Source organism: Neodiprion lecontei, chromosome 5 (assembly GCF_021901455.1).
Source record: "Neodiprion lecontei isolate iyNeoLeco1 chromosome 5, iyNeoLeco1.1, whole genome shotgun sequence".
Lineage (NCBI taxonomy): Eukaryota > Metazoa > Arthropoda > Insecta > Hymenoptera > Diprionidae > Neodiprion > Neodiprion lecontei.
The window spans coordinates 15,451,438-15,465,053 of record NC_060264.1 but is presented as its reverse complement, the minus strand read 5'-3'; the positions used below and the strand labels follow the sequence as shown (position 1 = coordinate 15,465,053).

The window sequence follows — 13,616 nt, the reverse complement described above, 5'->3', positions numbered from 1 at the left end:
CCCGGGGGTGGAAACCACCAAAAAACTCGAAAAATCGGTGTAACTCTCGGACGCAACAACTTACAGAGTTCGTTCGAGTGTTAAAATTACTCCAGAATTAAAGGCTCCCGGAAAACCACCCGCTCGAATTAAGTGCTTCACCCCGAGGGGTGGAAACCACCAAAAAACTCGAAAAATCGGTGTAACTCTCGGACGCAACAACTTACAGAGTTCGTACGCACGTCAAAATTACTTCAGAATTAAAGGCTCCCGGAAAATCACCCGCTTGAATTAAGTGCTTCACCCCCGAGGGGTGAAAACCACCCAAAAACTAGAAAAATCCGTGTAACTTTCGGACGCAACAACTTACAGAGTTCGTTCGAGTGTTAAAATTACTTCAGAATTAAAGGCTCCCGGAAAACCACTCGCTCGAATTAAGTGCTCCACCCCCGGGGGTGGAAACCACCAAAAAACTCGAAAAATCGGTGTAACTCTCGGACGCAACAACTTACAGAGTTCGTTCGAGTGTTAAAATTACTCCAGAATTAAAGGCTCCCGGAAAACCACCCGCTCGAATTAAGTGCTCCACCCCCGAGGGGTGGAAACCACCAAAAAACTCGAAAAATCGGTGTAACTCTCGGACGCAACAATTTACAGAGTTCGTACGCACGTCAAAATTACTCCAGAATCGAAGGCTCCCGGAAAATCACCCGCTCGAATCAAGTGCTCTACCCCCGAGGGGTGGAAACCACCAAAAAACTCGAAAAATCGGTGTTACTCTCGGACGCAACAACTTACAAAGTTCGTACGCACGTCAAAATTACTCCAGAATTAAAGGCTCCCGGAAAACCACCCGCTCGAATTGAGTGCTCCACCCCCGGGGGTGGAAACCACCAGAAAACTCGAAAAATCGGTGTAACTCTCGGACGCAACAACTCACAGAGTTTGTTTGAGTGGTAAAATTACTCCAGAATTAAAGGCTCCCGGAAAACCACCCGCTCGAATCAAGTGCTCCACCCCTGAGGGGTGGAAACCACCAAAAAACTCGAAAAATCGGTGTAACTCTCGGACGCAACAACTTACAGAGTTCGTACGCACGTCAAAATTACTCCAGAATTAGAGGCTCCCGGAAAATCACCCGCTCGAATTAAGTGCTCCACCCCCGAGGGGTGGAAACCACCAAAAAACTCGAAAAATCGGTGTAACTCTCGGACGCAACAACTTACAGAGTTCGTACGCACGTCAAAATTACTCCAGAATTAAAGGCTCTTGGAATTGCTCATCTTTAAATTAATTGCTCGGTGTTTTTCAAAAAAAACCTGTGGCGGTGCCAGCTCGATATAAACCAGACTTGAAAAAAAACGGGAACAAGTTCAAATTTCGAAAAAGTGTGAGGGTCATAATTAAAGGCTAATTAAAGGCTTCCAGAAAACCACCCGCTCGATTCAAGTGCTCCACCCTCGAGGGGTGGAAACCACCCAAAAACCAGAAAAATCGGTGGTACTCCTGGACGGATTAAGTTAGATGGTCTTTGGAGGCGTTGCATTAATCTCTCAATCATAGGCTCTCCGCTGCACAGTCCAAAAGTTTGTGTTTCAGAAAATCCATACAAGTTGACGTAATCCGTTCTAATTTCCAGATTTCGGTCACTTCAAAACAATGCATTATTGAATCGTCTCTGAAAACTGAAGAATTTTCAACAACACAAGCCCTACAAAAATCAGCAGAGAAATTTGAGTGAATTTCAGGGTACACGAAATTTTCAAGTGTTCAGTTGATCTCATGTTCTGTCCACGATCAAACCGATCATTTTGTACTGTTAGTAGTACAAAAGAATTCAAGTTTCACGGGACCGTTTTGCAGTAAAGTTCACTACTTCGTCGCTATCAGGAATCATGATACCCCGTTTCAATCCATGATTCCCGAGACAATTTTAAATAGAGTAATTTCTGGTTTTGCCCGTAACTTCGTGCTGGTGTATAAATGTGGAGTGCTATTGGATCAGGTGTCAACATTCTTGAAAATTGTTCTTCGCTCACAACTTTGCTACGATAATGTGTTCTGCCCGTATAAGCCATTCACCGTCATCCAAAACATATTTCACTCTACGTTGACTTGGTTCATTTCCGACGTTATCGCCCCTGATCCATTGAATTGAATCCACCCATGAATCAGAATCGTAAATCAGTAATAATCAATAATAAAAATATCAGTAATAAAATATGAATTAATCATGATCACAAAAATGCAGGTGAACAGAGGGTATTTCGACAATTAGCAAAAAAAGCTTGTCAATGCGCAAGCGCTTCGAGTAAATTTATTTAATTGACCTGTGTTAAATTCCATTATGTATCAAAAACTCATCAATTTTATTCGCCGGTAATTGGTTATAAGTACACATTGTTAATATTAAATCTCATCGGTAGGCAAAAATCATTTTTACTCAACAAAATAGCTATTGGTACTCACAGCATGTATGATTTCAGTAGAATGTGGATTGTGTGTAGGCGACCGTGATGTTAGCCATCATGACATCGCACATCTCGGGAAATATTTCAATTGCAAGAGTTTTTGAAATAATCAAAACTGCCATTTTTAACTTTTCTTCTGTGTTGGGAACATCAATCGACAATATATCGACATATTTGCATTCACATCATGTGCTGTGAAGCTATGTAAGCCCTCATCCTGAAACCATACTCCGTTTTTTCGTACCTCACTAAAGGTAAACATGAGCCGTTTGCATTCGCGGCACATTAAACCACTTAAAACTTTATAATACCTAAAATACTGGAAAAATATCTTCTTGTTTCTTGAGGTCTTAACTAGAAGTCAAATTCATAATATTATCGAATAATCAATTTTACAACTATTTTGAATGAAACTAGATAGTATAAAAAAAGCAATTTTTTATACTTCCAAAAAATTTGAGAACTTCCATTTCATCACGAAAATACGTCTTTCAAAATTTTAGCTCTCAATCTTAACATTAAGAGGTTGCGCATCGCACTTTTCCATTTTTCATAAGGATTACATGGGAGAAAATTGTTTGTGGCTCATTCTGATTTTCATCACTAGCTAACGATGCGCCGTACAGAAAATTCATAGACATATTTTTGTAGAGAATGGAAAATAAGAAACTTAGAAAAATATCATCTTCCGCCTGGATTCCATGACACGCTTGTCGTCCACCCGCATAAGTGGTGGAATTTTGCGAATTTTACCAGTATATTTGAGTCTCGATTCTTACGGTAAAAGATCTATTACAATTATCCGCCAGAGTTTGAATTTATTCACTGAGTAAACGTATAACATGGAAAAAACAGCTTCACGATGGTCTTCCAATCATTCAGAACACCAACGATCGTCTTTAAGGCAGGTAGAGATACAGCGTTCTAACCTCGTCGCTCATGTGCCGCATGCCCAACGCAGTTTCACAGTCCTGGACGACCGTCGTTGTATCTTATAGGTGAAACACTATTCTTTTCGTGTTTGTTATTATAAAAAAACGCATCGCAATTAATCTCATTTGTGATAATACAAATTTTCTTAGATTTTTTTACGCCTGCTTATACGGGTGAAAGACGAGTTCAGTCGTGAAATAAAGGCGGAAAACGATATTTTGTGAAATTCTTATATTCCAATCAATGTGTAAGAACACTTTCGCTTATGCGTCTATGAATTTTTTTTGTTGATTTTTAATCGTCAATAAAGCTCTCCCGTTCACGTCCCGGTGGTGCGTTGGAGAATGTTCATATTACTATTATACGTTACGCGGATGATTCATTAAATAAATTGATGTTGCCAAAATGACCCGGCTATCGTTGACTCCCAGGCCATAAACAAAATTGGCAGCTTCTGAAGATTTGAAATTTGAAGTAGGAGTTTTCTTTATATAACGCACTCACTTTCTCAAGCCTGTAGCACAATTTAGACCATTGTGTCTATCTTTCTAGATAGCGTCTGAAAAGAGAAGAAAGGGCCAAGTTCCTGTGATGGTGACGTCGGTGGCGGTGACGAGTAATGTTTATAGTGTGGAGAAAGGTTCATAGAAAATAATCTCCATCGCTCACCTGCAATCCACACAAGTGAAATCAATAACTGCAAAAACAACGCCTCATTTGCGCTGGAATGACGTTCGTTGGTGACAATGCTGAAATCAAAGTAGAAGACACAAAAATTGTAACGAATTCACGCGACACGAGCATTTTTTCGCATTGAAAATCCTGGTTCCTGTTTCATCCACCTGCTACGATGATTCGTAAAGTTCGTGTCTCAATCACACTCTTGTGGGTGGACTGTGAAGCAATTGATTTGTAATGGCAGTGTATCGAGAGTCGTTGACTGAAGAGTGATTTTGACGCCTCTAGAAACCCTGTAACTTGTTCCGTCCAAGCGTGACACGGATTTTTCTAGTTTTTGGGTGGTTTCCACCCCTCGGGGGTGGAGCACTTAATTCGAGTGGGTGGTTTTCCGGGAGCCTTTAATTCTGGAGTAATTTTAACACTCGAACGAACTCTGTAAGTTGTTGCATCCGAGAGTTACACGGATTTTTCTAGTTTTTGGGTGGTTTCCACCCCTCAGGGGTGGAGCACTTAATTCGAGCGGGTGATTTTCCGGTAGCCTTTAATTCTGGAGTAATTTTGACGTGCGTACGAACTCTGTAAGTTGTTGCGTCCGAGAGTTACACCGATTTTTCGAGTTTTTTGGTGGTTTCCACCCCTCGGGGGTGGAGCACTTAATTCGAGCGGGTGGTTTTCCAGAAGCCTTTAATTCTGGAGTAATTTTAACACTCGAACGAACTCTGTAAGTTGTTGCGTCCGAGAGTTACACCGATTTTTCGAGTTTTTTGGTGGTTTCCACTCCCGGGGGTGGAGCACTTAATTCGAGCGGGTGGTTTTCCGGGAGCCTTTGATTCTGGAGTAATTTTGACGTGCGTACGAACTCTGTAAGTTGTTGCGTCCGAGAGTTACACCGATTTTTCGAGTTTTTTGGTGGTTTCCACCCCTCGGGGGTGGAGCACTTAATTCGAGCGGGTGGTTTTCCGGGAGCCTTTGATTGTGAAGTAATTTTAACACTTGAACGAACTCTGTAAGTTGTTGCGTCCGAGAGTTACACGGATTGTTCTAGTTTTTGGGTGGTTTCCACCCCTCGGGGGTGGAGCACTTTGTTCGAGCGGGTGATTTTCCGGGAGCCTTTAATTCTGGAGTAATTTTAACGTGCGTACGAACTCTGTAAGTTGTTGCGTCCGAGAGTTACACCGATTTTTCGAGTTTTTTGGTGGTTTCCACCCCTCGGGGGTGGAGCACTTAATTCGAGCGGGTGGTTTTCCGGGAGCCTTTAATTCTGAAGTAATTTTAACACTCGAACGAACTCTGTAAGTTGTTGCGTCCGAGAGTTACACCGATTTTTCGAGCTTTTTGGTGGTTTCCAACCCCGGGGGTGGAGCACTTAACTCGGGCGGGTGGTTTTCCGGGAGCCTTTAATTCTGGAGTAATTTTGACGTGCGTACGAACTCTGTAAGTTGTTGCGTCCGAGAGTTACACCGATTTTTCAAGTTTTTTGGTGGTTTCCACCCCTCGGGGGTGGAGCACTCAATTCGAGCGGGTGGTTTTCCGGGAGCCTTTAATTCTAAAGTAATTTTAACACTCGAACGAACTCTGTAAGTTGTTGCGTCTGTATCGTGCCTACACGGCAGAGTTACTTGTATTGGGTGTGTATCGTGCCTACACGGCAGAGTTACTTGTATTGGGATACGCGTATGTGATTACGTGTGACACACACCTTCAAATCTGTGCAGAACTCGAAAACAATGGCTACCTGACATGCGCAGTACGGTAAGTCGGAGAAACGCCGGGTCAACACGTGCTGGCACGGGTAGTTGCTTGATACGCGTGAGCCAGACAGCACTCAGGCTCCTCTCCAATTTGGTGAGCCTATGATTCGAATCTCTGATTTGAACTGACGCTAAGTCGTTTTTGTCACGATGGTTGTGTTGATACATAACTGAGACAACGCCACTGCGGCATAAGAGGGTCGACACTCGTCGTCACTCCATGACATAGCGCCTCTCGGCCATTCAAATAGCGCCTCTCGGCCACAAAAATAGCGCCTCTCGGCCATTAAAGGAGCGCCTCTCGGCCGTTCCATCTCTCTCTTGTATTCCCACTGGGGAATTAATTATCGCCTTGATAATTATCGTGTAACTAGCTTCCACGCTAGCATCTTGTAAGGCGGTTGAGCTCACCCCTATTGTGTCTTCACTCGAAGCGTCACAATTCTCTCTCTCTAGATACATCCAGTGCACACATCCACTCATAAATCTAACATTCATTCACACATACATTGTACACGATTTCGAGGAGGTTTTTACTCAGTTCCTGCTGAGGTTTTCCTCCTCTGGGGTAATAAATCATCATTGATTGACCCCCAAACCGAGTGGATTTATTTAAAATACCTAACCTTGCCCATATCAATAATTGTCATAAGTATTAATTTCATGATGAAAGGGAAGTACGGGAATTAATCCTGGTGGTCAATTTCCGACAAAACATTTGGTGCCTCCTGTGAGGTCTGAACCCACGACCCCTGGTTTACGAGTGTCAAGTGAATCAAAGGTCAACTGCAATACGACGTCACCGCCTGCCACCAGCATCGTGGGACGCAATAAGACAAGAGATAAGTTCCAACATTAACTTACTATTAACAGGAAATAATATTATTCGATCATACATTCATTTATTTAACCTGTGCAACAATTGTCACCGCGTGTGCAATTGTTTATTTCGTTATTTGTTAATCAAATTCAAAATATTTATTTTTTCTTCCAAATCACATCAGTGATTCTCACATTATATTTCTACCATATAAAACTATCTCAAAATGGACGCCAAAAACATTGCCTTGAGCACAAAACGCGAGACACTTGCTAAGAAAATAGAAACAATCCGAAGGGAATTCGAAGACGAAACAGCTAATTATGCAGTAACAAATTTGCGCTTTAATAAATTGGCAGAATGGTTTAAAATCTATGACAAACTTGCCGACAAGCTTGAAATGACAAGGCCCGAAGACCCAGAGGTAGTTCTCGCTGAAGAATTACGCACAAATTATTACGAACTCTCCAGTAAAATATTACATGCCAATCAAGCAAGAGCCGCGGCTGAAGACTTGCTCAACAAGGGTACACTCAATAACTCAACCAATAATAACACAACGACCGATACACACCGTCGTGCTAAGCTCCCCACGACTGAAATACCCAAGTTTGACGGGAATTTTGAAAATTGGCTTTCTTTTAAAAACAAGTTCCAGACTATGATGGAAAAACGTGAAGACGTTGAAGATATTGACAAATTCATATACCTCCGCGGAGCATTGCACGGCACAGCATCACACAAACTCTCGCTTTTCGATGCAAGCGCAGAAAACTATCAAAGGGCTTGGGCTCTTTTAACTGATACTTATCAGAAGGAACGTCCGTTAGCATATAAACATTACGATGCTCTCTTGCATCTCAATCCCATATCTAATCCGACCAATGAAAATCTTACTAAACTCATAGACGAAGCTCGCCAACACTTGAATTGTTTAGATACATTAAAGGCAAAACCGACCGAGGCATTTGTAGTGCGCATACTTGAACTTAAATTACCAATAGAAATTAGAGATAAATGGGAGGAGACCTTTGACGATGACAATATTCTTCCAACCTTTGAACTCTTTAGTAAATTCGTGACAAAAACAGCCTTCCGGCTTAGCTCACGCAAACCAGAATCACACACTAACTCATTCAAACGACGACGTGATCAAACTGGCAACCCTCGCAAATACCAAAGGACCGAACACACAACACGAGCACTTGTAACATCAATCTCTAACACCTGTGCTCATTGCAAGGGTTCTCATCCTCTTTACAAATGTCCTCACTTTAACACACTGACAGTCGATCAACGAGTTAAATTCGTCAAATCAGCTCGACTCTGCCAAAACTGCATGCGGAACCACAAGGGGGCCTGTACCTCTATTAGATGCAAGACCTGCAACAAATTCCATCACACCATGTTACATTATCCACGAAACACAATTAATGAACACACTGGTACCAATACACAAAGAATCCAAACACCTGCTACTGCAGCCGCCGACAAGAGCACGACAACCTGACTAGCCGCACACACTCTCGCAACGATCCTACGAACGCCGCGATTCCAACTTATGATGAGCGCACTCATACAGCTGCGCGACTCATCTGGCAAATTCATACAAGCTCGTGCTTTACTTGACACTTGTGCAACAGCCAATTTCATTACAGAAAATCTAACACTGAAATTAAAACTTCCAATGCAGACTTGCTCACTTCCCATCGGGGCAGTTAATGGAATGCAAACTTTCTCTAAACACCTTGTTCAAGTAACTTGTAAATCTCTCGATAATAAATTCAAAAGACCAATAACATTCTTAACAGTTAACCAAATCGCGGACATAAGTCCAAGTGAGACCTTCCCACGCGACAAAATTCACTTACCTAAAAACATTAAATTGGCTGATCCTCAATTTCACATACCACAAACAGTAGACGTCCTCATTGGATCGGGAATCACTCTATCTCTCCTGTCCATTGGACAAATCAACCTTTCACGAAACGATTGCGACCTAATCATACAAAAAACGCAACTAGGCTGGGTCGTTGCTGGGGGAATTAACAACGACAATACCTTGCAACCTGTATCCTGTCAACTGACAGATTTGTCGAGTCAATTAACTAGGTTCTGGACGATTGAAGACGCGGGCCCAAGGGGTTCCAGATCCCTAGACAATTCCCTATGTGAACAACATTACCAACAATACACGACTCGTAACGCAGAAGGACGTTACGTTGTTCAACTGCCTTTCCGCATTGAAGACGTAGATTTTGGAAACTCGAAGAATCAAGCTTATCGACGATTTCTGTCCTTGCAAAGAAGGCTAAATGCTGACGCGCAGCTCAAGGCTGAATACTACAAGGTCATGCAGGAATATATTGACCTTGGTCACATGGTGCACGTCCTAGATGACCATGAACCCGGGTATTACATGCCTCACCATCCAGTGATTAAGGCTTCCAGCACCACTACCAAGGTGCGCGTCGTGTTTGACGCTTCTGCCAAATCCGAGAAGGGTATCTCCCTGAACGACGTCTTGTTGACCGGACCCACTATCCAAGACAACCTCTTCACTATTCTCCTACGTTTCCGTATTTACGTCTATGCTATGACCTCAGATATTGCGCAGATGTATCGCCAAATCTGTGTTCACTCTGATTATCACAAATTCCAACGAATCCTCTACTATCATAACAACACTATCAGCACTTACGAACTCCGTCGAGTTACCTTCGGTGTCTCTGCTGCACCATTTCTAGCGACACGTACAGTGAATCGACTTGCTGACGATGAAGCTCACAATTTTCCGAAGGCTTCTCAAGTCTTGAAACGAGACTTTTATGTCGACAATCTCTTAACTGGAGCCAACTCCCTGACTGAAATCCTCCAACTGCGTGATGAGATCATTCAACTCGTAAGAAAGGGAGGTTTCGAGCTTAGACAATGGGCGTCCAATCATCAACATGCCCTTGACAACCTTGACGAAAGAACCCTGGACTTGGATGGTGCAATCAATAACAATCCAATCTCGAAAACTCTTGGCATTGCGTGGAATTCACTCACCGATAGCTTCATCTACACTGTCAGTCCAATCGATGCCTCTCGAAAAATAACTAAACGAACAATTCTCTCCGATATCGCGAAAATCTTCGATCCCATTGGTCTGCTGGGTCCGGTGGTACTAGCTGCAAAAACCATCATCCAACAGTGTTGGAAATCTAAGGTCCATTGGGACGAGGCAGTGCCACAAGAACTACACACTCGCTGGCTCAAATTCGCGGAACAGCTACCATCCATCAGGGACTTTTCTATCGAGCGCAATCTCATACTTCCTAATCCCACTGAGATTGAGCTACACGGCTTCTGTGACGCAAGCCAGGTTGGCTATGGTGCTTGTCTATATGTAAGATCAACGGACCAACAGGGACAAATGATTGTCCGGTTGGCGTGCTCAAAAACGAGAGTCGCCCCAATCAAGGATATAACTATTCCGAAGCTAGAACTGTGTGGTGCACAGCTACTCTCACGTTTGTATCGAGACGCACTACCGGCCTTTGATTTCCCCATATCGCAAACTATCTTCTGGTCTGACTCTACTATTGTCCTCCAATGGCTCAAAAGATCGCCCGAGTCTCTCAAGGTCTTTGAAGCCAATCGCGTCACAGAAATCCAGTCTCTTGGAGACAAAATCGAATGGAGACATATCCGTACCAAGGACAATCCGGCTGATTGCTTATCCAGAGGTCAACTACCCTCTGAGTTCCTGACCAATCAAATGTGGTTCGAGGGCCCTTCATGGCTCACACAAAACCATGATAAGTGGCCCACTCCCATTCAATTGACCCCATCGGAACTTCCCGGTGTTAGGAAAAACACCTGTTTGTCATCCACCACCTCGGATATCTTTCAACGTTTTTCTTCTTACTCAACTCTCGTGAATTCTCTCGCTTATTGTCTGCGCATGCGCAACTCCAGTAAATTTAAACACAAACTCTTGAGAGTGGAGGAGAGAGCGTTGACTGAACTGAGAATCCTAACTCTGATTCAAAATGAACAATTCCACGACGAAATTGAACAGATTAAGGAAACTGGCGCGACGAAAAACCTACGACTTCGATGTCTCAATCCATTTCTCGACCAACAGGGTCTGCTTCGAGTTGGCGGACGTCTAAAACACGCACCTATCTCTTTCACCAAAAAACACCCGATTCTGTTGCCTTCTCATCATCATGTCACTGATCTAATCATTCGTGAGACTCATAAGAATGCATTCCATTCCGGTATCCAGAGCACACTTTCAAATCTTCGACACCGATTCTGGCTGCTAGATGGAAAGGGGCAAGTACGACGAATTGTCCGACGATGTGTCGAATGTGTTCGACATCGTCCCGTGTTACTGCACGGAAAAATGGCAGACCTGCCCAGTGCACGAGTCACGAATTCAGCCGCATTCTCACATGCGGGTGTAGATTGTTTCGGACCCTTATTCATCAAAGAACGAAAATTCAGAAATCGAACCAAGATCAAGGTATACGGGTGTGTATTCGTTTGCATGGCGACAAAGGCCGTACATCTCGAAATCGTAAGCGATCTGACCACCGACGGGTTCCTGGGTGCCTTCGGACGGTTCACTGGACGTCGAGGTGTCCCGTCTCATGTTTATTCGGACAACGGTACCAATTTTGTGGGCGCGAATAACCAACTACGAGAACTTTACTCCTTATTCACCTCCCAATCGCATCATGACCAAGTAAACGAGTATGCTGTGAGGAAAAACATTACTTGGCACTTCAACCCTCCACTTTCCCCTCACTTTGGGGGCATTTGGGAGGCGGCTGTGAAGTCATTTAAGCATCACTTCAAACGAGTGGTGAAAGAACAACTTCTTACCTTTGAGGAATTAAATTCCTTAGCCATACAAATTGAATCCGTACTTAATTCTCGACCTCTATGCTCATTATCTAGTGATCCTAACGATCCTATTGCTCTGACACCTGCCCATATCTTAATAGGGCGTCCTCTCACCATGCTACCTGAAGATGATTTTTCTGATGTCCCAGATAACCGACTCAGCGTGTGGCAATTCATTACCAAGGCCAGACAGGACTTTTGGAAGCGCTGGTACTTGGAGTATCTCCACGAGCTCCAAATCCGCCAGAAATGGCATTCTTCCCAGGGTGAACTCACAACCAACCAGATGGTACTACTCATGGACAAAAACCAACCATGTATGCGGTGGCAATTGGGGGTGGTGGTCGAAACCCATCCAGGGGATGATGGAGTGGCACGAGTCGCCACTGTCAGAACAGCACAAGGGTTGTTCAAACGAAACGTCACTATGTTGTGTCCTTTACCAATTAATTCTTGACAAATATCTGTGAATTTGATAAACTGTATCTCACATTAAATCGTACAATACCATGATCACACATTACATTGCTCATTCATTCGCAACGGGGGGAGTGTGTATCGTGCCTACACGGCAGAGTTACTTGTATTGGGTGTGTGTCGTGCCTACACGGCAGAGTTACTTGTATTGGGATACGCGTATGTGATTACGTGTGACACACACCTTCAAATCTGTGCAGAACTCGAAAACAATGGCTACCTGACATGCGCAGTACGGTGAGTCGGAGAAACGCCGGGTCAACACGTGCTGGCACGGGTAGTTGCTTGATACGCGTGAGCCAGACAGCACTCAGGCTCCTCTCCAATTTGGTGAGCCTATGATTCGAATCTCTGATTTGAACTGACGCTAAGTCGTTTTTGTCACGATGGTTGTGTTGATACATAACTGAGACAACGCCACTGCGGCATAAGAGGGTCGACACTCGTCGTCACTCCATGACATAGCGCCTCTCGGCCATTCAAATAGCGCCTCTCGGCCACAAAAATAGCGCCTCTCGGCCATTAAAGGAGCGCCTCTCGGCCGTTCCATCTCTCTCTTGTATTCCCACTGGGGAATTAATTATCGCCTTGATAATGATCGTGTAACTAGCTTCCACGCTAGCATCTTGTGAGGCGGTTGAGCTCACCCCTATTGTGTCTTCACTCGAAGCGTCACAATTCTCTCTCTCTAGATACATCCAGTGCACACATCCACTCATAAATCTAACATTCATTCACACATACATTGTACACGATTTCGAGGAGGTTTTTACTCAGTTCCTGCTGAGGTTTTCCTCCTCTGGGGTAATAAATCATCATTGATTGACCCCCAAACCAAGTGGATTTATTTAAAATACCTAACCTTGCCCATATCAATAATTGTTATAAGTATTAATTTCATGATGAAAGGGAAGTACGGGAATTAATCCTGGTGGTCAATTTCCGACAAAACAGCGTCCGAGAGTTACACGGATTTTTCTAGTTTTTGGGTGGTTTCCACCCCTCGGGGGTGGAGCACTTAGTTCGAGCGGGTGGTTTTCCGGGAGCCTTCAATTCTGGAGTAATTTTAACACTCGAACGAACTCTGTAAGTTGTTGCGTCCGAGAGTTACACCGATTTTTCGAGTTTTTTGGTGGTTTCCACCCCCGGGGGTGGAGCACTTAATTCGAGCGGGTGGTTTTCCGGGAGCCTCTAATTCTGGAGTAATTTTGACGTGCGTACGAACTCTGCAAGTTGTTGCGTCCGAGAGTTACACCGATTTTTCGAGTTTTTTGGTGGTTTCCACCCCTCGGGGGTGGAGCACTTGATTCGAGCGGGTGGTTTTCCGGGAGCCTTTAATTCTGAAGTAATTTTAACACTCGAACGAACTCTGCAAGTTGTTGCGTCCGAGAGTTACACCGATTTTTCGAGTTTTTTGGTGGTTTCCACCCCTCGGGGGTGGAGCACTTAATTCGAGCGGGTGGTTTTCCGGGAGCCTTTAATTCTGGAGTAATTTTAACACTCGAACGAACTCTGTAAGTTGTTGCGTCCGAGAGTTACACCGATTTTTCGAGTTTTTTGGTGGTTTCCACCCCCGGGGGTGGAGCACTTAATTCGAGCGGGTGG

At 43.9% G+C, this 13,616-nt stretch overlaps 3 protein-coding genes across 3 annotated transcripts in view; all 3 read left to right on the top strand.

The window, feature by feature from the left end:
- Window positions 1-13,616, top strand: part of LOC107227284 (WD repeat-containing protein 48) — a 503,573-nt gene that overhangs the window by 334,202 nt on the left and 155,755 nt on the right. The window lies entirely within an intron of this gene.
- Window positions 6,862-8,145, top strand: LOC107220622. Its single transcript, XM_015659290.2, has one exon. It carries the CDS (start codon window positions 6,862-6,864, stop codon window positions 8,143-8,145), a length of 1,284 nt encoding a protein of 427 aa, XP_015514776.2.
- On the top strand, window positions 8,200-12,119 carry LOC107220623. The gene has a single exon (XM_015659291.2). The coding sequence runs from the start codon at window positions 8,200-8,202 to the stop codon at window positions 11,989-11,991; it is 3,792 nt and encodes a 1,263-aa protein (XP_015514777.2). The 3' UTR covers window positions 11,992-12,119.